Below are 23,521 nucleotides of genomic sequence, written 5' to 3'. Positions count from 1 at the left end.
TTATGTCAAATTTTTATTTTTATTTTTATAAGTTAAACTTATTAACAATTTATGTACACTAAAGAACTTTATATATTTACAATTTTATTATTCAGATTTTAACAAATATTAATTAATTTGTTTTGCTATCAATTTTTGTTTATCAAACTATTTTTTTATTATTATTTTTATCTATTTTATTTTTTATTTTTGAATAAACTTAATTTTATACTAGGATAAGAATTATATCGATAATATAAAAAATAATAATATTTTTTAAAAATTATTAAATTTTTTGTAATAAATAAAATATATATTCTATATTGTATAGATGCTTGTATATATTATTTTTTTAATAATATTTCTCGAAAATCATACTTAGCAGAAAAACAATGTGAACAAAGCATCTATACAATGTGAACAAAGCCAGCATTAAAATACAATTTCCTGTGTCTAAAGATTTTGGGCATACCTCAGAGGAATAGAGTATGTATATATAACATATTATGATATATGTAAGAGTGTTTATTTATGAGTTTTTGAAATTAAATTCAAAATTTTGAATTAAAATAATTATTTGATTGCAATATAAATAAATATTAATATAATATTTTAAATATAAAATTAATTTAATATATATTTAAAAAAAAAAAAACAAAATCATGAGCAATAGAATCCGAGGTGCAAAACTCACAAACAAACAAAAGCCTAAAAAGATTTTATTTAAATCAATATGTAATTTCGATAATAATGCTACCATACATTAAAATCCCAACTGAAAGCAAGCAGGGAAGAGACCAAAAGAAGGGTTAGAAATTTTTCTTAAGTCCTTTATTGTCCAGTAGAAGTAGTAGAAGGGACATAAGGAGGCTCAAACCTCCTAAAGAGCCTGTAACCTGATATTACAGCCAATGCCAAGAAACAAGCGGCGGCAACGACGTGCACGCCCAAAGCCATTCTCAATCGGGTGCACAACTTGCTGTATGAGCCGCAGGCCTCACTCCAGGAGACTTCCCGATCACCATTGTAGGCCAGGTAGAGAAACTCCCCCTGTGCCGCCACTGAGGTCACCATTAAGTACGCCAATATCTGCTCCATTCGTGTCACCGGTTAGAGAACGACAAGCAAGAAACCATTTATCCAAAAAAAATTCGAATCAAACACTTATATATTTCATTTTTCTATATTATATTCAAAATATCAATATTTATTTATATCATATATAATATTCCAACTCAAAAAGTTACTATTTAGAATCCAAAATAAGATGCACAAACAAAGGCATCTAGTATATACAAGCCAAATTAATATGTATGTATCTAGCAATACAAGGTTCCTATCGACTCATTCTTTGCTTAACATACTCATCGCCCAGTTCAACATATTTTTAACATTGTTAGCATTTCGTGTTTAGGAGATTTAGGCTCTGTTTTTATGCATGTTTTCAAATCACTTTTCATACCATGAGTGTGTCTGTTTAGTATTTTTAATTTATTGTTTAAAGTGTTTTTTATGATGTATATATAGAGAAGCTTATAATATCATGGGTCGACTATTGACTTTTTTATGAGTTAAAAAGTATTTATAGTGTGAATATGTGTATATACAGTTTTTTTTTATAATATCAATCAAAAAAATGTATCAAATTTCTTTAATTGGATGTACACATCTTATTAATCAATAGTAATTTTTCTTTTTTTTTTTAAAAAAAAAAAAACATCACATCTATACTTAATTTTTATCTTTCTAATTTCTACCATTCTGGTAACTCTTCAATACAGAAGATATTCAAACACAATGTTCAACATAATTTGCAGTTCAACCATTCAACAGATACCCATTTTTACTCCATTCAATTTTGATCCAAACTCAGGGCATAATCAGCTCGCCACAAACAAATTTCAAAATTTTTCGATCCAAACGCATCATGATTATAGATTTCCAAAATGATATCGTATTTTTAGAGGCAAAATCAAACCTGATCAGCAACAAAGAAAAGCCAAGCTTTAGTGAGCAACCATCTTAGGCATAAACACACAGCACCAAACAGGGCATATCCGCCAGATACAGCACTAACACACACCATGTACCTGTTTCACAACAAATAGGGAAAATCTGAAACCCTAATTTCACTAAAAAGCACAATAATGCTCCAAACATAGAGGGAAAAATTAACCAAATAATGAACGTGAAGCGTTTCATTTCTTACTTGATCCCTGTGAGATTGTCCATCCCCAGCTCGCCATAATCACTGTTATTTTGGCGCGCCTCGACGCCGATCCAAATGGTCGCAACGACGAAGGGAACAACAAACAATCTCAGAAATAAATCCAATTGTTTGAGTCCGGACACATCGCCGCGAAGAAACCCCATAGAGTTCACAAATCAGGCGTATAAAGTTAAAAGAGAAAACAAGTGAGTATTTATAGATTGATTGAGGAAGTTTGGTGGAATTGAAGTTCGGGTGGATGAAAAAAAAGCTTCAGGGGCTCGAAAAGGGGGCGGCGGATTAAGGCAGAAAAGCGTTGGTCGCCATTAAAGTGGGTGGGGAGAGTGGATAAGCAAGCAAGCGAGCAAGCATAGGAGAGCAATGGAGTGGAGCGGAGATGGCTTTTTCGGGAATGCAATTATGGAAGCATGAGGATTGGTTGGTGAGGAACATTTATGCCGTGTTTGTTTGCTATATCTGGGAATGTTTGTAGACCTCTTTCTAGAGATTAGGAAAATTACTTATTGGTTTGTTTTTATTTCTAGAGATTAGGAAAATGTTATATGTAAATTATTGTTCAAATACAAAATTAAAATTAAATCCCAAACCACACATTGTACTAGTAATTTGACTAAAAATATATTGACATAGATTATGAAAGTAAATGATGTAACGCAAATATATGTAACACAAATGGGGTATACACGTTTAACCCTAATTATTACTATGATCGATCAATTCTCTTAGTGCAATATTCCACATTCTTTCATTTACAATTATTACAATGAATGATAATGGTGGGTGGGGCAATGGCATTCGAACACTATATATGACACCTGTCATATATTCTTGTTTTTCCTAATATCACTCAGGATTCTTTTGTTATACTCCTACCTTTTTTCCTCCTTTCTTATTTAATAGTCCGCCAATTAAATTTGATAAACCAGATCACATTACATAAACCCTATAATACAAAAAACAATTTTTATTTAATAGTTTATATATAATATTTTATGAGAGTAATTAATACTTCTTTTATTTATAAGGTAAAACCAAAATAAGTGGCAGTTTAAACTCATATTTTCACGTTCACAAATTCATTTCTCCGGCCACCACCGGCCCATTCCTGAACTTCAATGTATGAGATTTTGATATATAGTATTTTGTTACTTTTTTACTATGTATAGTAAGAAAAATATCTAAAACAAAATAATACTCGTTTTGTCTCAATAGAGTTATCCCAATAGAGTTGTCTTGTCCATTTTTGTTCGTCCCAAAATAATAGTCTTGTTTCTTATCTAGTAATCGTGATTCCCACTTTATAACAAAATTATTCGTACTTTTCCAAACAATCCCTAATTATTATTCTAACATACTTTTTAAAATCATTCAAAAAGCAAAGTAAAATATTTTAGTCTTTTATCATCTACTTTATATCCACTTTCAATTAAATATTGTTATTTCTTAATTCTCATGTCCACTTCCAATAAGATATTTCTTTTTGGACGAAAGAAGTATAATTTATTAAATAAGAAAATAAAAATATTTTTAAAAGAAACAAAAATAAAAAGTAAATACTAGTACAATTTTAAGAGACATAAAAAGAGTATATTTTTAATTTAACAATAAAAAATATGAAAAAAAGAAATTGGCAAGTGAAATATTACGGGAGGATTACGTATCATATCGTCACCACCAAGGGCGAAACCATAGGTCGCCTTCAGCCGCCCTCTGTCCGTCGACTTGTTCGAACATGGAGTATGATTTTTCATTTTTTAAATTCCAAGCAAAGTGAAAGAAGAAAACCATGAAAACTATGTACCTAGATATTATGTTATTTTGAAAACTTGAAAAATTAGCCCCCTCCATTCAATCAATTCATTGCATCCATGAAAGATAGCAACAAGAAATAACTATCCACAAAGCCAATAGCTTCAATGAACAAGAACAAGACGAAATCTAACCATCTAAGGGATAATATAGGATCATGTTTGCACGAATATATAGTTCTAGCCTTCAAATTCAAACTAAACTCAATCTTACCTTTGATGTAATCCCTCGATTCTTCCATTCTCATTCTCATCGAAACAATCCATTCCTTCAAATAATGTGAAGAAAAAGACTCCCCAACCATAACCAAAATGATCTATCTGATCTGTTCTAACATATCTATCTAAGCGCCTCTGCCCCTGCAACAATCTCTAATAACTCACCTGTAATCTTCGCCTGCCTTTCGCGATTATAAGCAATCGAAAGCGAACGGTTCAGCTCCACAGCGTTATCAGTCGCATTGCTCATTGCATTCATCCTCGCCGCAAGCTCGCTGGCGTACGATTCCTGCAAAGCCCTCAAAATCTGGCTGTTTAAATATAATGGCATCAATGCATCGAGAATCTGTGCAGGATCCTGCTCGAACTCATAATTAGCTATGAAATTTGAAGCTTCCGGCGTTCTTACACGATCTCTCTCGACTGCCAGCTTCCCTTCCTTCGTTGTCAATCGGAAAAGTTCGTTGCCGCCATAATCAATGCTCCTTCCATTCACATCACAAACTGTCCCCAATGGCAGCAATGTCTGAATTACTGGTTCAGATTTGATCAGAGATACGAATTTTGTGTATAGAAGCTCGACTTTGTCGACCTCAGCTGATAAGAACAGTGAAAACACCTCGTCGGCGATGACTTGAGCTTCTTTGGCCGTCGGAAAACTCTCCCCTTCGATGAAGCTTTCGACGGTGATTGAATCTGATCGTCTCTGGAAATATGCATTCCCCTTTTTACCAATGCTGATCACTCCACACTGTAGTTGAAGATTCCTCAGCTCTGCAATTCGAGATTCTGCTTTCTTCAGTACAGCGGAGTTGAAACCGCCGCAGAGGCCTCTGTCGCCGGCGATGACTACGAGCGCGACTCGTCTCACCGGCCGGATCTCCGTCAACGGAATTTCTACATCCTCCAGTCGACACTGCTCGTTGATGTCGTACAATACTTCGGCTAGGGTTTCGGCGAAGGGGCGACCATTGATAACTGCCTCCTGAGCTCGCCGCACCTTCGCGGCGGCGACTAATTTCATCGCCTCCGTGACTTTCTGGGTGTTCTTCACCGTCTCGATCCTCTCGCGAAGCTCCCGAAGGCCGCTCCGAATCGACCGGGGTTTCGATGAATCGGAATAGCGATGCGACGTTGAAACGAAGCGTTTTGGAAACGAATTGAGCTGCGAATGGAAGGAGATCGGGCTAAAATGGCTCCCATAGGGTTTAGGGTTTATCGCCGACGACAAATTGAAGGCGGACATGCTATTCAAATTCAATCCGTTTTTCCTTCGGATTTCAGATCAGATGGAATTAGCAAGAAGATGAAAAGATTTGCAGTCGGGATTTCACCGGTGAAGTTCAGCCACCGTGCAACGGCGGCGGCGAATTCTTTTACCGATGTAAGGAAAATGAAGCAACTTTGGTGGGTGGGGTGGGTGAGAATTGAGATTATTGAAAGGAGGAGGTCGGTGAACCCAAAACCGACCCCGCCCAAACAAAATTGTCGAGTCTGTATAGCTGTGGGGATTAAAATTTGAATTTAAGTTTTTAACAGTAAAATTTTAAATAAAATAATTGTTTTATTTTCTTAACATTATTTTTTTATTATAATTATTTAAAAATAATTAATAAATAAAATATTTTATAAAACAATAAAAAATAAAAATATTTATTATAAAAAATTTAAAAGTTAGATATTAAAGCTAAAATAATATATATTTTTATATTTTTGCTATAATTTTTACCATGCCAAAAAAAAAATTATTCAAAAACAATGCGTGAACAAAACCAATGGTTAATATAATATAAATAATAATAATATATTTTAATTATAAAATTAAATATTGATATAATATAAAAATAAGAATTAATTGTTAAATTTGATATTTGAATTAAAAAATTGTTGTGAATAAAGAAAAAAATCTAACTAAAAAAAGAACTAGATTATGAGGCCAACATTTAGCAACTTAATGTTTTATTTAGGGTTTGTTCACGGAGGTTTTTGGAAGTTCTTAAAACTTTAAAAGTTTGAAAAAAAATAAAAAATTAGTATTTAATTTAATGTTTTATAAGAAAAAAAATATATTTGATGTGAGATTTTTTAAAAAATAAATAGTGTCAAATAAGTAAAAATATATTATATAAACAAAGCCTTAATATTTATAGAATTGACCACTAAAATTGTTTTAAAAATTAAATATTATGATTTCATTATATATTAAGATAATAGTAAAATATAAAGGATTTGTTTGATTTTATATTTTTGAATAACTATATTGAACTTTTTTTTTTTTTCAAAAGGAACACTATCAAAATTAAATAAGAATTCATCGTTACATATTGGGAAATAATTAGGTGCTGGTTTGGAAAAATAAATTATTTTTAAATCGGTATACAGTAGAATTTAAAAATAATATATGTTGTGTATAATAAGAATATATATTATATAAAAATACATTTAAAATCAATTGATGTATGTACGGTATAAAATTATATTATACATTGTTAATCAATTATTATATTTATATTATATTAATAATAATCTGTTGTCATTAGTAATATTATGTAATGTTTATTATTAATACATTCTTTTTAACATAAATTCAATACTCTTAACTATGAGAACAAACTCAATTCCAACAAACACACCCTGCATTGACCAATATAATTATTAAGTGATATTTATTTTATTTAAATTATATTATAAATTGTCTAAATTAAAAAACAAAATTGTAACTCTAAAATTTTATCATTGTTATTATTATTTTATTCATTTAAACATATATATTTAGACACAAATTGCGTTAGTTAAAGCATTAATGGTCTCAGGACAAAAGCAAAGACCTGCATTAATGGTACTGTACCGCCACGCATCCTGGGCATCACAAAACTCACTCTCCAATCAGAAGAAGACACGTGTTAAGATCTCCCCGAAAATCTGGTCCCACACCGAACATATGCTGTTGTCTTACTGTCCAAAAGCATTGTCCCGGGCCAGTGCGTCGAACCCACGCCACCCGATTGGATAAGTTATCCACCCTGCAATCGTGTCCGTCCATCGATTCCCCAATGAACGGTTCAGATTGGAAGTCTTAAATTCACCTAAAATTAGCTGTATTGGACGTTATTCCTGTGACTTGTTAATTGTGTGGACAACCGCCTTCCAGAATTTTCCTATAAATTTGACTTCCATTGGCGTCTATTCTCATCTTGAGTTCTTCCAAGAGTCCATCTAATTCGCAAGGTATGCCTTATTGATTAAACGTTAGATTTCTCTCGTTATAGTTGAACTTTCTTCTGTGAATTACGGAATGATCTGCTGTTTGTTCGTTGTTTGATTGTAATTTCTGTCGTGATTTTTTTGAAAATTTTGAATGATATATGCTATTGAGAAAATTGGATTTGATCGATCCTCGCATGAATTTTTGTCGCTAGCTATCCAAATAGATCACTGCAGTTTTAGTTCCAGGGATCGGATGTTGCGATCCTGAATTGGATCGGATGTTGCCATCCTGAATTAGATCGTATCCGATCCTTTCTTTCGATTGAGAAGGGAATCGAGTTTGTGTATTTGATTAAACATTATTCTGTGATCTTGCTTGAAATCTCGTGCTGTCGAAGAATTGTCAAATTTCTACGTACATATTCATATTAGTGCTGATCCTGCCTAAATCATGTCGATCCTGCTATCCTCTTGATGCTACTAACAACTCTGTTTCTGGTTTCGTGGCTAGAACTTTTAATGATAGATTATCAATTAATCAATCATGCCGATTGGAATGTTCTAGGGTTTGGAAGAAAGAATTAGGTGTTTTTGTATCCTGATAGTCGTGCCTAAATCAAGCCTTGTTAATCTTGATCCTGCTTTCCTCTTGTTGCTATGAATCACTCTGGTTTTAGATTTTAATCGTGAACTTATCACCTAAGCAATCATGCAGTTCTCCAAGCATCAGAAACGTCCTAATTGAAGTCACTACCCATCAAGTTTCATGGTTGATCTAGACGTCCAAGTTCCAACTGCTTTCGATCCCTTTGCTGAGGCCAAGGACTCTGGAGCCCCGGGGGCTAAGGAATATGTGCACATCCGCATACAACAAAGGAATGGGAAGAAAAGCCTGACGACTGTCCAAGGACTGCGTAAGGAATTCAGCTACGAAAAAATCCTGAAAGATCTCAAGAAAGAGTTCTGCTGCAACGGCAACGTTGTCCACGACAAAGAACTGGGGAAGGTGATCCAGCTCCAAGGCGATCAGCGCAAGAATGTCTCGCAGTTCTTGATTAGCACCGGGATCGTGAAGAAGGATCAGATCAAGATTCACGGTTTCTAGGTACGAAATAGCTGCTGCCTTGCCTCGCCTTTTAACATATTGATGTTATATCATCCATCTGGAGTAGAAGCCTAATATAATACATGTGATCAGTTTATGATCCTCTTTTTTATTTACTTTAAGAAGGGAGTCTGGTTATTATTGTTACTTTACTTTCTATGTTTATGCTGTGTGAGTTTGCACTCAACCCTTTGATGATTCCATTCCATGGGGTGTTTAGTAAACTGCAAATGTGTATGGTCGTTTGGTAATAATAATTATTTTCATAATTTACTTATTGATAGCGAGGTTGCTACATAATGTAATTTTGTTGAATTACATCATTCTTTTATTTTAAATATATATATATACTAGGAATCAAATCAATGTAATATCATATGATTGCATTTTATTTGAACCCGTCTTTCGGATACATATAAATAGTTGTATAGAAATATTAATTACATTTTAATTGGAAGGGAGTTTCTTAAAATTCTTGATCAACCATATTGCAATCCTATGCTTTTTAATGATATAGAGACTATATATCTATCTTATTACCATTATCAAACGTCTCTTCGGCACACTGGGCACGTTGCTTGCTGCATGAGCCATTCATCGATGCAGGCCCGGTGAAAGAAATGCCGGCAAGTAGGCAGAATCCTAGCATGTTCTCCATTCTCCAAATCCTAACTCTCAAAATTAGTCAGAATGATATACTAACACTTCATATATATATCATGTCAGAAAAAGTGGGTCATAGATTAAATTATATGATGATATTACCTGTAAGCAAATTGCACAAGTGGTTTCTGTAAACCGTGTGCTACTTCTTGTCTTAGTATCAGAACAGAAGACATAAACAGGAAGCTCATTGATCGAACTATGGCGTAATCTCCTTACAGCATTGGCTTCGAAAATCTCTGGAATTTCCATGAAACTTGGGTTTGTCGTGGTGACCTGTGGCTGTGAGTGCCAAAAGTATTATCTTGAAAATTAAACCCCAAACAAAAATAAAAAAATTAATCACCTAGATTAAAGATAAAAAATTGAACATGTAGAAGTAGAACAGTGGAAAGAAAAAATAAATATGTAACGCACATAATTAAATATGGGCATTAGTAGAGATGGGGTGCAATAAATAATGATTTATATATAGTGTGGTTACCACCTGCCATTGCCATTGATAAGGTTTTAGAATTGCGGGATTCATCCATTCCACGAATATCTTCCCATTCAATACACTGCATATTACTGCAACCTGACAAATTTAAGTGTCTCAGGTACCATTAGAATATGGAGTATGGCAAAACTGAATGTATCTCTCTCTCCTATATTTCCTAATTGAGATAGAGATAAATGCACGCATATATTTCCATTTATATATAAAATAATTTGATACCATATTTTTATATTTAAAAATAGTTAATTTGTATTGAGTAATGTAAATTGAATAATAAAAACTTCACCTAAAAAACATAACTATGTATGATTAAAATTTAATGGCGTTGGACTTGTGACCGTGAGCTCACAGTTTAAATCCCCAACCAGTCGGACCTGGTTTGCAGGGTACTAGGTAACCCCCAATGCGCACCTTCGGGTAGCGACTGCGGATTCCCACGTCATCCAAAAAAAATAATTTAACGCCTACATTTATACATATATATTCACATATACCTAAAATTCAATACCTAGGGATTAATTATTAAGTATATCATATGGCTTTTTTCGTTTATATAACAAGTTATAATATAAATATATTGCAAAGTAAACAACAAACATATATATGCTTACTTTATTTTGTAAGACTAAAGCATAAGGGTTCCTTGCTTAAATTATTTTAATATTATGTTTTATGACAAAAATCAATTAAAAAATCAAGTGAAGTAAATATAATTAAAGATTATCCTATGGATAATTTAATTAATCATTATGCGTAAATAAGAATATAAATATTAATTAATTATCTATAGCCCAAAGTGATTTATTTGAGAGGATTGTTTTTTCTCTTACTTTTAGTTTATTATTGATTTCTGAAAATGGAATATATTAAATGATTCAATATATATTCAACGATTACTAGCTAGTGATTATATTTCATGTATATTTATATATTTTCAATAACATTAGGGCCCAAGCTAGTTTGTTTAGTTGTAGGACTAGAATCAGGATTGTAAATTGTGAATTTGAATAGTTATTTAATAAAATGTCGCATTGATTTTACAATTTTAAATATAACATTTATTTTAACATAGATAACATAAAATATAAATAATCAATTTGGTGTTTTATGGAAAAATAAAAAAATAAAAGTCAATACATAATAAAATTACTATGCAATACCACCTATAAAAATTAAATTAAGCGTGAGTTTGCATTTATTTGAAAATAATTTCTTTTAATTATATATTTCAGATTTTATAATGCAACAGATTTGGAAATTAATTAAACACAAACAACTTGAGTATTGATTATGAAATGAATTAATTTAATATTTTAAACGCATTTATGATACGTACGAAATTAAAGCCTGGAACACACTTAATTAATTCACCTTGGAAAATGGCTCTCCACTTGATACGAGATCCCACAGTCGAACGCCTGTAATGGCTCCGGCCACTGCTCCGACGCCGAAGCCGCGCAGGAGCCCTGTCTCCGTTGTGTTGCCTCTCACCGCCCCTGTAATGGCTCCAATTGCAGCTCCTCCTGCAGTACGTATAATAACCCTAATTAGTCTCAGGATACTCGTAGATCTTTCTAGAATCAGGAAAATTAATTCGTGAAAGCTATTTTATCCTATAACTGACGCATTTTATCGAACATGAGGTCGGCGTGATTTCGAAATTCAGAAGAATAAAAAACAGAAAAATCGACTGAATCACTAACGCCTAACGAATAGTTCGCGAGAAACCTAATCAACAATCCTGCAGGAACTAGAATGACAAGGAAATTCCAAGCAACAGTCGAGGAAACAGATCTGAACAACAAAATTCCAAGCAACAATCCAGAAAATAAGTGGAATCGATATATAAATATATATATATATATATAATGAAACCTAGAGCGAAAATGCTAATAGCCAGAGTAAGAGCAAGTTTCTCCACGACGACGAAGATAAGCCTAAAGTGACACTCCGTGAGGCCTGCGCGGAGCCTGGAGAGAGCAGCGGAGCAACGTATCATCATCATCGTCACCATATGTACTGAAACTTGTACTGCGGCAGCACTGACTGATGGCGATCGTGGAGTAAGGTCTGGAATTTATAGAGAGAGAGAGAGAGAAGAGGGTGAGTTTCATTGGAAGTTGAAATGCATGCATGTGTATAAATAGATGAAATTTGGTGCAAATTATTAATTCTGTGATGAATTAAATAGTTTTTCTTTTGGCTTTTATACTTAATTGCTTCTCTGGTTAGTTAACCACTCATTTCTGTTTACTCATTATAATAATAATAAATATATATATATATGCTACTCTTTTGTAAGAAAAATAGGCTTTGTTAATATATATTTTATTATCTACAAAAATAAATAGTATTTTATATAATAGTAATAATTTTTTTTAAAAAAAATTACTAATATAATTATTTATACTTTATATAAAAAAATTATTAAATCAAATCGAATTAAAATAAAAAAATTCAACTCATATCTTTTAGCGAATGAAAACAAGTCGAGTTCAAATACATACAATTTCTGCTGCTTGTTTACAACTCTATTTATACTCAAATAGCTATTTATATATATATAATTTATTATTGTTATTTAAACTGCATATAAAAATGGAGTGATTACATTATTCTTGTTATTCTTGGAAGGAGGCAGTATTATTTTAAATATTTTATTTTATTTTTCGTGGTTGTTGTTCTTATTTTATATTGGATATTTTCATTTTTTATTTTTATTATTTAATAAGCTATTAATTAAAAAAATTATTAAATTAAACTTATAATGTGTTGATCATAAGGGGTTTGTTTAAACTTTGTCTCGTTGGTATTTATTCCAATATTGAAATTTTTATCAAGAATAAAATGATAAATTCATTATTGAAATTCTTTTCATCATTATGAATTATTATAGAAAAGTTCACATGTACATTTGTTATGTTTGCGGTGTCCATTTTCGATCCGTCAATAAATTAATTAACCGGTTTCTTCTCTAATTTATTGTTATTAATTTTACTAATGTGATCATACAAATCGTCTACATAAATACCACATCCCAACACTTATTTTTTTAATATAAATATAAAATATATCTATGCAACTATTTCATCTTTTTTTTTAAAAAAAAAAAAAAAAACTCATTCGAGATTGAAGGAGCATAATATAAAAAGAAAATAGTATATATATAAGAGTTTCTACAAGTATCCTTGTTCCACAATTAAATGTGATCATCATTAATAAATACGACAATTATTTGTCAATTTTGTCTGTCAATAGAAGATGCAAGAAAGATCTAAAGAGATTTAGATTATTACTATTATAGATTTTTATATGATAAAATAAACTTTTTTCCACGATAGTGTATTTTTTATTATCTCATTTATCATTTAAGATTGTCTTATTTATACAGTTTTTTTATTTATTTATTATTTATAGTAACTTTGTTCAATAGGCAATACATTTCATGTAATAAAAATAATACATAATATATTTGTTTTCTATTTCTTTTGAATACTGCATTCTAATTTTATTATTGTTTTTTTTTATTATTATTACTTTTTTAAAGATATTAACAATCAAACCCTCAGCTGCATGTTTAAAGAAAAGTAAATTAGGGCAGACAACATCATGCTAATGTCGTCGACCATTAAATTCAGGGTCTTGTCGTAAATAATAATTATAATAGCAATAAGAACACGGCTGCCTTATTTTATTTTATTTTATTTATTTATTTTTTATGGCAGCAGTTACTATTTCAAGAATAATTAATCAGAATAGATTTCATTGTATACGAAATACATATATCAGTACATAATGGATAAACCAATATTATATTGTATATTTTAATATAATACACAATAAATACTAGCATAATTTATCTAAATATATAAAATATATTAAGACAATATATATTTATATATATATATAAGAACACATAATAACAATCTATCCAGTATTAATGTCATTTAGACTATTAGTATTTCTTTTCAAATTATATTTTATGAATCGATTAGAGCTAATAAAAATGATCCCAAACATATGTTCTGACATAACATATGGGCGCGTTTGGCAATTAACTGACAGCTGTTACTGTTAACTGTTAGCTCATTCAATTAGTTGGTTTGACATTTGTTCGATTAGCTGTTTGTATTAAAATGTTTGGTAAAACAACTGTTTGATATTAGTTGTTTATACGTAAAATGACAATTGAGGACATTTCTATTTTATTTTTGTTTCTAATATATTCAATTATGCTATTTTGAGTTTAGAATGTTTAAATTTTTTTTGTTATTAGTTATTGAAAATTATAAAAGAATTATAAAAGTATTTATTTTTATTACAGTAAAATTTTAAAAAATAATATATTTTTATTAAAATATATAAATAGTTTTTTCTATTGAAATGATGTAAAATATAGAATAATAAATTTTTCGTGTATATATTTATTATGTTAGTTATCGATTAGTTCATTATATTTATAATTTTCAATATATTTAATATATTTAATTTATTTTTAGTATAAAATTTATATAATGTTGTAGACACTAAAAATATATGTCTAAAATCAATTAGATATCATATATTTTGGAAGAAAATAAAATTCCAATAAAATAAATATATAGTATTTAATTATGCACATATGTTAATATAAATTAATATCTTCCAAACAAGGCAATAATATAAAGATATTGTCAATAAAGGAAGTATATAAATTAATATCTTCCAAAATGGCAATGATATAAAAATTTTGGCGAGAACGAAAGGTGCACAATCAAATCCGTCAAGAATAGAAAATAACATCTGATGGAAAATGAAAGATTATAAAATCTTTCCATACACGTGGCACCACCCGAAAAGGAAGCCAAGACCACCCATCCCCTATAAATAGGAGCCATGGTCAATTCATTTGATACACCGAAGTTGTATCGAGGATTCAAGCAAAGGGGTAAGTCTCTAGACTCTCTCTGTATTGTTCTTCATGTTTTTCGTGTCCTTCGAAGCGTTCTTCGTCGAAAGTCACTAATTTGGACAAATGATCCAATATTAGTTAACGAATCGATGAAGTTAACGTTCTTCGTCGTATGTCCAAGCCGGAGGAAGGATCAAAGTTCTCAAAGCCATCGAGGAATCCATCAAAGCCAAGGAAGAGCCTCCAAAGTTTCTCTCAAAGCTTCGAGGTGTTCATCGCGTTCTTCATAAAAGGCGCAAACCAGGCCCTCTTCGATCCAAAAGTCAAAGGGACACGCCGCCAAAAGCGCTGTGGAGCACTAAATCCACATCTTCAATGATCAAAGCTCTCAAAGCCGTTGAGGAATTCGTCAAAACCAAGGGAAAGTTTCCAAAGTTCATCCTAAAGCTTCGAGGTGTTCATCGCATTCTTCACCAAAGCAACAACTCGGCCCTCTTCGATCCAAATGTCAAAGGGACATGCCGCCAAAAGCGTTATGGAGCACCAAATCCACCTTTTCAAAGATCAAAGCTGCAGATCGTTTAAAGAAGACATCAAATCCAAAGCTTAGGATCAAATCACCCGTACGGAGACCAAAGCCCTCTAAAAGCGGCAAAGACAAATAAAAAATTAAAGCTGCGGATCGTCCAAAGAAGATATCAAATCCAAAGCTGAGTATCAAATCACTCATACGGAGACCGAAGCTCTCCAAAAGGCGGAAAAAGGCAAACTAAAGATCAAAGTCGCGGATCGTCTAAAGAAGACAACAAATCCAAAGACGATGATCAAATCGCCAACGCGGAGACCAAAGTCCTCCAAAAGCGGCAAAGCCAAAGCGAAGGTCAAAGTCGCGGATTGTCTAAAGAAGACAACAAATCCAAAGACGATGATCAAATCGCCAATACGGAGACCAAAGTCCTCCAAAAGCCAAAGCCAAATCAAATATCAAAGCCTCGGATCGTCTAAAAAAAGACATCAAATCCAAAGCCGACAATCAAATAGCCCGCACGGAAACCAAAACCCTCCAAAAGCCGGCAAAGTCAAACTGAAGACCAAACCTCTTCAGATCAAAGAAGCCATCGAAAACCAAGTTGGAAAATAAATCGACCCGGAAGGAGAATCAAATGACCCATTTAGAATAGTACCCGCTTTAAATTCAAATCAAATATAATTTGTACAAATTTTGTGTTTATTAAAAATAACACAATTTTTTGTCTACAAATGTAATTTTAATATAAAAATAAATTATTAATTTTTATATTTTATATTTTATGTTGATTTTAATAAATTTATATATTTTATAATTAAAATAATTTTTATATAAAAATTAATTATTTTAAATTTATAAAAGTAAAACTATATTATAATAAAATATTCTAATATAATCAAAAATATATTTATTTGTGTAAAATGCATAATAAATTTTTAAGGGCATATAAGAAATAAAAATTTTTTTCAGAAAAAAACTATTTCAAAACGCTAGGTAAGTTAGCTATTGCTTTTTTTTGTCCAAAAGCTATTCCAAAAAGCTAATTTACCAAACACTAAATTAATTTTTTAACTGGTCAAATAGCTAAAAGTTGTTTAATAAACTAAAAGCTTTTTAAAAACTATTTGCCACAACACCCAATTTAGGGGTATGGTACATGTGTTTTCGATTTTACATTTTATGTTATGTATTATGAAATATTGTTTTTACCCAATTAATACAAAATAAAATCATTTTATATTTAAAGAATATTATATTTAAAAAAGAAAAACATAATTTCATTGAAAATAAGTTCAAATCATACATATGTAACGTTAGCCCAATTAGGTATGAAATTCATGGCCCAAAGTGAGCATTCAATTAGGCCCACCATTAAATCAATACACATAAGTAAGATTTGTTTTGTTTGGGTTTTGATAGATATTTCAATTTATGCATTTTCTATTTCAAACTATCAATTATGGCCAAATAGAAATGTGTTTTTATTTTATACTCCCCCGTCCCGATACAATAGTTCAGTTTACTATTTTTATCGATAGTCTCATTTCCATAAATAATCATATCACTATAAAATTACTCGTACTTTTTCATTATTATTACACAATTGCCACTATTTTTTATACTAATACACTCACAAGGACAATTTAGTATTTTTATCTTTACTTCTACTACATTCCAATATAATACTAATATAACTCCGTACAAAAAGTAAAATTGATATGTACATACAGAACGGAGGGAGTATTTAAAATCAATTGATGTATGTACTGTGTTATTATATTAATAATAATATGTTATATTTATTAAAAAATATAAAATAATTATCTCATTTAAAAGCTTATCTATCTGTAAATGGGAAACGATTAAAATCAAATTCGAGACCTAAAGGTATAATATCATATTAATAAATATAAATGATTATCTTACCTAAAAACTTATTTATCTACTAAGAGGACGATGAAATTCGAATTCGAGATAGAAAACTTTAATACACGTTTAAAAATTATAAACGATTGTCTCACCTAAAAACTTATTTATCAATAAATGAAAGTACACCAACATTACGGTAGAGCTGGCCAAATATGGGGCGCTGAATATGGTATGGAGTACGACTCGTAATGTATCGAAACAGCAAAAATAAAAACACAAAGAGGAAAGAGTACACAACCAAAGCCGACCTAATTTCCAAATTTGCACGTGGTGACTGGTCGACGCACGTGGAGGAGAAGTCAGGTCCCCGTCGGTCCGGCGTCTGTGGTCACCACCAATAATGTAGCCACTGATTGATCATCTGTCTCAGCCTCTGTCTCTGTGTATATATATATAAAGTGCTTATGAGATTGAAAATTTGCAATTATCTATTCTATTCTATTCACGTTTTAATTTACGATCGAACTTTCTAAGATCATCATCAATCCCCGATCGATAATTATATACAATGGCGTGGTGCGCCGCCGTGACGACCTTCCAATTCTCGCCGATCAACGCACCACCAGCGGCTCAGACCGTCAACCACCGCTGCGTGCCTTTGTCCGTCGCTAACCGTTGCCGCCGACCACCGGTGGTCTTCGCTTCCGCCGCCAGTGCTGCTGCTATAACAGGTAATTAGTATGAGCATCCTCCACCGCTGCATTGAATAATTGTACCTTGTGCACTGGCTGCTGTTCCGTTGTCACCATGAAAACTCTGCCAAAACCATCGAAATATATATCCGTACAGCTAAATATATATATACACATATATATAAGGGATATTTTAGACTGTATTTATGTCCAAACTCCAGTCTAAACTAGCAAAATATTTTCTGAAATATTATTATAACATGTCTTTCATTTTTAATTTTTATTTAATCAGAAACTAAATAAATAAATAAACGTGTACGTAGGTAATAAGGAGGTGATTGAAACAGACAAGGCTCCAGCTGCAGTGGGGCCTTACTCTCAAGCCATCAAAGCTAATAACATGATTTTTGTGTCTGGTTCTCTTGGCCTACTCCCAGAGGTCTCTCTCTCTCTCTCTCTCTCTCTCTCTCTCTCTCTCTCTCTCTCTCTCTCTCTCTCTCTCTCTCTCTCTCTCTCATACTAATTAATTTTTACCACTTCTACTACCTGGCTATATATGTATGCATGTAAGTAATTGTAAAACCCATTTATTCTGATTACACAGACTGGACAACTTATCTCGGACAGCGTGGACGATCAAACTGAGCAGGTATAAATATATAAGAATATATATATAAGAAACGGATACTGTGGTGTAGTAGACGCTGTTGTACGTAAGAAACAAATGTCTGAATATATCATATTTTGCTATTTAATTAATTTAATCAATCCAGGCGATGAAAAACATTGGCGAGATACTTAAAGCAGGTGGAGTCGGCTATGATTCCGCCGTCAAGACAACTATTATGTGAGTCAATAGAATCATAGAGAGACACGGATCTATTTTATTCCATAATTATTCTTATTATTTACATCTATATATATATATACATAATACATCATATATCCCTCATTAATTGCAGGTTAGCTGATATCAATGACTTCAGCAGAGTCAATGCAATTTATGCTAAATGTAAGCACTTGCATTTTAAACAACACTCCCCCATTTATCTACACCACACATTCTGGGCACCATTTTATGCACATCTATCACACACTAACCACCCCACCAAATTCCGTCGCAGATTTTCAGGTAGACCCGCCGGCCCGCTCGACCTTTCAGGCCGGAGCACTGCCTCTGGGTGCAAAGGTCGAGATCGATTGCATCGCCGTGCTGCCGTAATCGCAGCAGCAGCAGCAGCCGCAACTCGATTGAGACTCAAATAAGCTTTGTAATCTGCTACCTAAATAACTACTCAATCGAGACTCGAATAAGCTTGTAACCGCTAATCAGATGGATTTCACATAAATAATCATAAAGAGTGCCATTGTCTGAATCACAGATACAACTTCTTAGATTCGACATAATACACAGCCTTAACTCACAAAACTGTAACATTTTGTCGTGGCGTAGACAGGAATCATAAACATGTATTCGGACAAAGGGGTACCTTCAAGTTTCGTGCGCGATGGGTGGATCGATTAGTCGTTAAATCTTCTGCTTCAAAACCTGTCGCAATTGTACCTTCTGGCTTTCGATCCGAGCTTCCAGCAGTCGAGCTTTCAGGCTATTTCTCTGTCCGCTCCGTGGCCATTCTATGCATCCTTTCATTCCACGGGTTATATGCGGATTTCCCAGATCACTCGGGCTCCACTGCTCGGGTACGTCCAGACAGCCTCTCGCTGAAACATGATCCGGCGACGCAATGCCTCCATTTGATAACCTGCCATTCTTACCGTCCTTAGATGGGAACGGGAACTTAATCAATTGCCTGATCTTCGAGTTGACTTCACCATTGTTATCAACAATGGGTTTCTCCTCCTCCCCACAAATTTTCATCTGATATCGTTTGCTAACAGATGGATCACTGCCGTCGGGCGAATAGCTTGAGCCCTGATCCTCTGGATGGCTCACGGTCTCCCATTCACTTGCATCCTCTTCTAGCTCGCTACTTTCTGTATATCCGTCGGGATCCCTATGGGACCGGTCTTTGTTAACCTCGGGAGTCACTGTGTGGATTCTTGATGATCGGCTAATAGGAGAATTGCAAGCTTCGATTCTAGAACCATCACAGGGCTCGAGTTCTCTATCCTTCGATTCACCCAAATTCATATCTTCAAGAACGGAGAAAATGTCGTCTGAAGTTGGGGGCTCGTATTTCAACTCCCGGACATCCTGCATATCGACTGCGGCCACAGCCTGCCGAAGAGAATCTGCCTTCTCGATCGACCCCGATGACTCCATGAACATCTCAAGATTCTCTATTATAAAGTTCATTTGCGCATACTTCTCCTCGAGCATCACCTTGGCATCGACTAGCTTCATCTGGACACGCTCCTCCCGCCACACCTCTGCCATCTGCAGCATCCGCCGCTCGTCCTCGACTTCCTCACGCAGCTTCATTGACTCTCTCTTGAGCGCTTCTACTTCAGCCTCGTCATCCCCGATCTCCTTCGCCAGCTCATCGCAGACCTCCTCCACCAACTCCCGTGCCTTCCGCTCTTTTTGATATTCCTGGGCATATCGCTTGGTGGTCGACTTGGCATCAGCCAACTCATTGGCAAGCTTAGAATTGGCAATCTCCACCTTCTGACGGGCCTTTTTCTCGCGAGACAACTCAGATTTAAGATCATTTATAATCACCCGGATTTTTTCATGTTCTCTGCTCCGCCAAGCTGCCCTCTCCTCACTGAGCTTGTGCAGAAACTGCTCGAGTTTCTTTTTTGAAGATCTTCGCTCGGCTTCAAGATGGTCTATTCTTGTTCTCGCCTGCTTGAGCTCTGCCTCGAGGGTGGATATCACTCGAGTGGCATTTGCTCGACAGTCAGACAGCTTTGATTGCCCAAATATTCGTTTTATTTCATCCGAATCTTTCCGTCCGTTGGGATCCCACTTTGTTGCACCTTCCATTACCGGTTTCAGAGGCGGATATGGAGGCTCAAACTGTCAACAATTAAAGCATATTTCAGGCGCAATAATTAAACGTATTAGAACTACTAACATAATAAGAATCTCATAGTTTAGCAAATTAATAGTAAAGTTTTGTCAACTAAAGACTAATTGATCATCCCACACGATCCAAGAAACCAGAATCAGAGAGAAATTGTCAAATGGCAAGCAGATAGACCATGGATAGAAAACCAATACCTCTTCTAGAATTCCATGTTTTGAATCAGATACAGGTCGTGTATTACGGACCAGCAGATCCTTACCCGAGGATCGATGAACTCTGTCAACGTTGTGACAATGAACATTGCCTCCAAAATGACCACTAACAGGCTGCAGATTAAGAGAACAGAGAAAAATGAATTGTAAATAGGCATCTGCACGACAATAAAATCAGGGAGCCTTTAGACACCATCAAAGTAAACAAGCGCAGCAGCAAATTCAAAGAGAAAGTAACAAACGGTCTGCAATGGCGAGTGTGCATAAAGCAATTTAATGGAGTATATGTTTTCCACTTTACTCTACCGTTGAGAGGTTCGGACGATGATCGGAAAAATAGCAAACCAATTTTGATAATATTGTAATTTGTGCACCCAATCGTGGTTACAATCACCCACATTCGCAGATCATGTAGTGCACGTAATTAACCCAAATTTGGGGGAATTGAAAAAATTAGGGTTTAAGTAAAGCTACCTGATGACCTAGCCTTTGGCTTTCAACCTCCGGCGATTGCAGACGCCACAGGCCGGAGGCAAGACTTCTAGCCGAAATGGTGAGCTTAATCCTCCCCCCAACCCTCCGATTAGCCCCGCCAGACACCTTCTCCTCTTCACTCTTCCCAGTACCGCGCTCGTCAAATTTCCAGCTCAACAAGGGGGTTTCGGGGCGAGTGCTCCATTTCGCCAGAATCGGACCGGATTCCTTCCTCAACCTCACTCCGGAGGCCCTAATTTTCCGGCGAGACGGTTTGCCTCGAAAACTGGACTTCGCTGGGGGCGGCTGGGATTGTTCGGCGTCCATTGCTATATCTGCTTGCGCTCAGTCATCACACACTGGTTCGAGATACCGAATAGACGAAGAATGCGGAGGAAGACGGCGGACGGCCGACGGAGGAATTCGGATCTCTTGGGAGAAAAGACAGCAACGAGAAGTGAGGAAGAAAGGAAGTAATGGCGTGAATGTAAGCGTGTACGGTCAACGTCTCCAATGGTTTTCCGTTTTTTTAATTATAATAATGATTAATTACTAGTATAGAGATTTATATACCATAAAATTACGCTGCAATTTAATACTCCATCCGATCAAACAGTGAATGCAATATTTGTGTTTGACACGAGAATTTAAGTGGAGAGTATTAAGTATGATAATTTGAGATAATTTGTATATTAAGTGATGTGATTGGAAAGAGAAATGATTATTTATTTTTTTTATTTGAATGATGTGATGGGATAAGGTGAAGTGTATATTAATATATATATTATTAATCATATCTAAATTTGTAAATGTTACAATAAGTTTGGGATAAAAAAAAAAAAATGTTGCATGGTGTTTGAGACCGATTGAGTAATTAAGGGTAGGCACCACGTCGTATGGGATCATAGTACACCGAGACGGCGACGTTTCATGCCTATAGCGACACATTCATTCGAAATGGTCTAAAATAGACGTGCGGTGTGACGAATTTATTTAGCAGTTGTAACACCAACAACCTATCCATTTGCTTCTTTAATAATTCATTATAAATAATAAAAAAAAAAAAAATCAATATCTTCAAAAATCGTGTAAATGAGATTTTATTTGATATTTGGAGTATATTATTTCTATGCAAAAATACTGTACTAAAAAATTGTGTGTTTGTAGGTAAACTTTGGATACATGAGATATTTTAGGTTTCTTATAATTTTTTTTAATGGTCTGTGTAATTTGTGGATTTTTTATTTTTAATTTAAAAAATAGTCGGGGATAATATATTATAAAAATAAAAATAAAAATACAATAAATAAAACAATAATATATGACAATTTGAGCGTACAAAATATGTTAACAAAATATATACATAAATAAAAATGTACAATAAATATTAATAATATACACAATATATATTGTATAAATTGAAGATACACAGCATATATTGTATTTAATGTATTAATTAAAGTTAATAAGTATCGTGTTAACTAATTATTACGATTTTATGTATATATTTTGGGATGGAAGGAATGGTATGCATACCATGTGGGCGACAGAAACATTAGTATATATTTGTGTTACATCTTTCTAATTGGAATCCAATAAACTCTCAATTCGTAGACTTGTCAATAAGCTATTTATTATTACCTTGAAAATTTATTTATAGTTTATTTTATTTTATTTTATTTTTTTTTTGTAGAATTTGATGCGAAAACTGCCCGAGCATCCGAGGAGAATGCACACGTGCTTGCAGTCATACAACACATGCCACCCTCTAAAAATTATTGTAGTCAATTTTTTATTAATGTAATAGGTAAAATGCAAACAATATTAGTAAAATATAGTCCGGCAAGAATAGTCTAGTGGTATATGGGTTGGATGTGTGCTACGGATTTCCATGTAAAAAAAAATATTTGTAAAATATATGAAGATAATACTTTTTTTTGGTATGAAATATATGTATTTATATATTTCTTTTTATATATAAATTAAAAAATATTAATAATATATATGATGATAATGAATAAGAATAAATCGATAAAAATGTTACCAAATGAAAATTTATGATTAATTTATGCAAGATAGATAAGTATTATATAAATTTAACAAAGTTTGCGAATAGAGTGAGCATATTACATATAAAAGTAATGAACTAAT

The 23,521-nt window shown here is 33.3% G+C and overlaps 6 protein-coding genes across 7 annotated transcripts; 2 read left to right on the top strand and 4 right to left on the bottom strand.

Moving 5' to 3' along the window:
- Window positions 1–674: 674 nt before the first annotated feature.
- LOC127254003 (CASP-like protein 2D1) lies at window positions 675–2,633 on the bottom strand. Its single transcript, XM_051278843.1, has 3 exons — window positions 2,189–2,633; window positions 1,958–2,069; window positions 675–1,068 (listed from the first exon to the last, which is right to left on the bottom strand). The coding sequence occupies exons 1-3, from the start codon at window positions 2,350–2,352 to the stop codon at window positions 811–813; spliced, it is 534 nt and encodes a 177-aa protein (XP_051134800.1). The 5' UTR covers window positions 2,353–2,633; the 3' UTR covers window positions 675–810.
- A 1,402-nt stretch (window positions 2,634–4,035) lies between these two features.
- Window positions 4,036–5,719, bottom strand: LOC127255011 (ATP synthase gamma chain, chloroplastic-like). Of its 2 annotated transcripts, XM_051280415.1 has the most exons (2): window positions 4,646–5,719; window positions 4,411–4,547 (listed from the first exon to the last, which is right to left on the bottom strand). In XM_051280415.1, the coding sequence occupies exons 1-2, from the start codon at window positions 5,480–5,482 to the stop codon at window positions 4,470–4,472; spliced, it is 915 nt and encodes a 304-aa protein (XP_051136372.1). In that variant the 5' UTR covers window positions 5,483–5,719; the 3' UTR covers window positions 4,411–4,469. The 2 variants fall into 2 exon arrangements, with proteins under 2 accessions (XP_051136371.1, XP_051136372.1); XM_051280414.1 differs by having other exon boundaries at window positions 4,036–5,718.
- A 1,639-nt stretch (window positions 5,720–7,358) lies between these two features.
- On the top strand, window positions 7,359–8,825 carry LOC127254848 (protein translation factor SUI1 homolog). Its single transcript, XM_051280157.1, has 2 exons — window positions 7,359–7,464; window positions 8,159–8,825. Exon 2 carries the CDS (start codon window positions 8,210–8,212, stop codon window positions 8,546–8,548), a length of 339 nt encoding a protein of 112 aa, XP_051136114.1. The 5' UTR covers window positions 7,359–7,464; window positions 8,159–8,209; the 3' UTR covers window positions 8,549–8,825.
- A 158-nt stretch (window positions 8,826–8,983) lies between these two features.
- LOC127254847 (NEP1-interacting protein-like 2) lies at window positions 8,984–11,893 on the bottom strand. Its single transcript, XM_051280156.1, has 5 exons — window positions 11,586–11,893; window positions 11,082–11,233; window positions 9,699–9,788; window positions 9,314–9,493; window positions 8,984–9,216 (listed from the first exon to the last, which is right to left on the bottom strand). The coding sequence occupies exons 1-5, from the start codon at window positions 11,722–11,724 to the stop codon at window positions 9,094–9,096; spliced, it is 684 nt and encodes a 227-aa protein (XP_051136113.1). The 5' UTR covers window positions 11,725–11,893; the 3' UTR covers window positions 8,984–9,093.
- Window positions 11,894–17,475: 5,582 nt separating this feature from the next.
- On the top strand, window positions 17,476–19,067 carry LOC127254310 (reactive Intermediate Deaminase A, chloroplastic-like). The gene is made up of 6 exons (XM_051279358.1): window positions 17,476–17,730; window positions 18,015–18,130; window positions 18,296–18,340; window positions 18,465–18,538; window positions 18,654–18,703; window positions 18,816–19,067. The coding sequence occupies exons 1-6, from the start codon at window positions 17,568–17,570 to the stop codon at window positions 18,911–18,913; spliced, it is 546 nt and encodes a 181-aa protein (XP_051135315.1). The 5' UTR covers window positions 17,476–17,567; the 3' UTR covers window positions 18,914–19,067.
- Window positions 18,828–21,893, bottom strand: LOC127254309 (uncharacterized). The gene is made up of 3 exons (XM_051279357.1): window positions 21,371–21,893; window positions 20,879–21,010; window positions 18,828–20,674 (listed from the first exon to the last, which is right to left on the bottom strand). Exons 1-3 carry the CDS (start codon window positions 21,695–21,697, stop codon window positions 19,220–19,222), a joined length of 1,914 nt encoding a protein of 637 aa, XP_051135314.1. The 5' UTR covers window positions 21,698–21,893; the 3' UTR covers window positions 18,828–19,219.
- Window positions 21,894–23,521: the final 1,628 nt, after the last annotated feature.

The sequence above is a fragment of the Andrographis paniculata genome, unplaced genomic scaffold, assembly GCF_009805555.1.
Source record: "Andrographis paniculata isolate CXL003 unplaced genomic scaffold, ASM980555v1 Contig52END, whole genome shotgun sequence".
Classification (NCBI taxonomy): domain Eukaryota; kingdom Viridiplantae; phylum Streptophyta; class Magnoliopsida; order Lamiales; family Acanthaceae; genus Andrographis; species Andrographis paniculata.
The sequence above is the reverse complement of the archived record's forward strand: the minus strand, read 5'-3'. Positions and strand labels throughout refer to the sequence as shown.

Coding starts and splice junctions, on each gene's coding strand:
- LOC127254309 (XM_051279357.1), bottom strand. CDS start 21,697: ATGGACGCCGAACAATCCCAGCCGCCCCCAGCGAAGTCCAGTTTTCGA. Junction 21,011..21,370: donor GCCAAAGGCTAGGTCATCAG/GTAGCTTTACTT, acceptor CTTAATCTGCAG/CCTGTTAGTGGTCATTTTGG. Junction 20,675..20,878: donor AACATGGAATTCTAGAAGAG/GTATTGGTTTTC, acceptor AATTGTTGACAG/TTTGAGCCTCCATATCCGCC.
- LOC127254847 (XM_051280156.1), bottom strand. CDS start 11,724: ATGGTGACGATGATGATGATACGTTGCTCCGCTGCTCTCTCCAGGCTC. Junction 11,234..11,585: donor TATTAGCATTTTCGCTCTAG/GTTTCATTATAT, acceptor TACGTACTGCAG/GAGGAGCTGCAATTGGAGCC. Junction 9,789..11,081: donor GTGGAGAGCCATTTTCCAAG/GTGAATTAATTA, acceptor TAAATTTGTCAG/GTTGCAGTAATATGCAGTGT.
- LOC127254003 (XM_051278843.1), bottom strand. CDS start 2,352: ATGGGGTTTCTTCGCGGCGATGTGTCCGGACTCAAACAATTGGATTTA. Junction 2,070..2,188: donor GACAATCTCACAGGGATCAA/GTAAGAAATGAA, acceptor GTTGTGAAACAG/GTACATGGTGTGTGTTAGTG. Junction 1,069..1,957: donor TTTTCTTTGTTGCTGATCAG/GTTTGATTTTGC, acceptor CGAATGGAGCAG/ATATTGGCGTACTTAATGGT.
- LOC127254310 (XM_051279358.1), top strand. CDS start 17,568: ATGGCGTGGTGCGCCGCCGTGACGACCTTCCAATTCTCGCCGATCAAC. Junction 18,341..18,464: donor TGGACGATCAAACTGAGCAG/GTATAAATATAT, acceptor TAATCAATCCAG/GCGATGAAAAACATTGGCGA. Junction 18,704..18,815: donor CAATGCAATTTATGCTAAAT/GTAAGCACTTGC, acceptor ATTCCGTCGCAG/ATTTTCAGGTAGACCCGCCG.
- LOC127255011 (XM_051280414.1), bottom strand. CDS start 5,482: ATGTCCGCCTTCAATTTGTCGTCGGCGATAAACCCTAAACCCTATGGG.
- LOC127254848 (XM_051280157.1), top strand. CDS start 8,210: ATGGTTGATCTAGACGTCCAAGTTCCAACTGCTTTCGATCCCTTTGCT.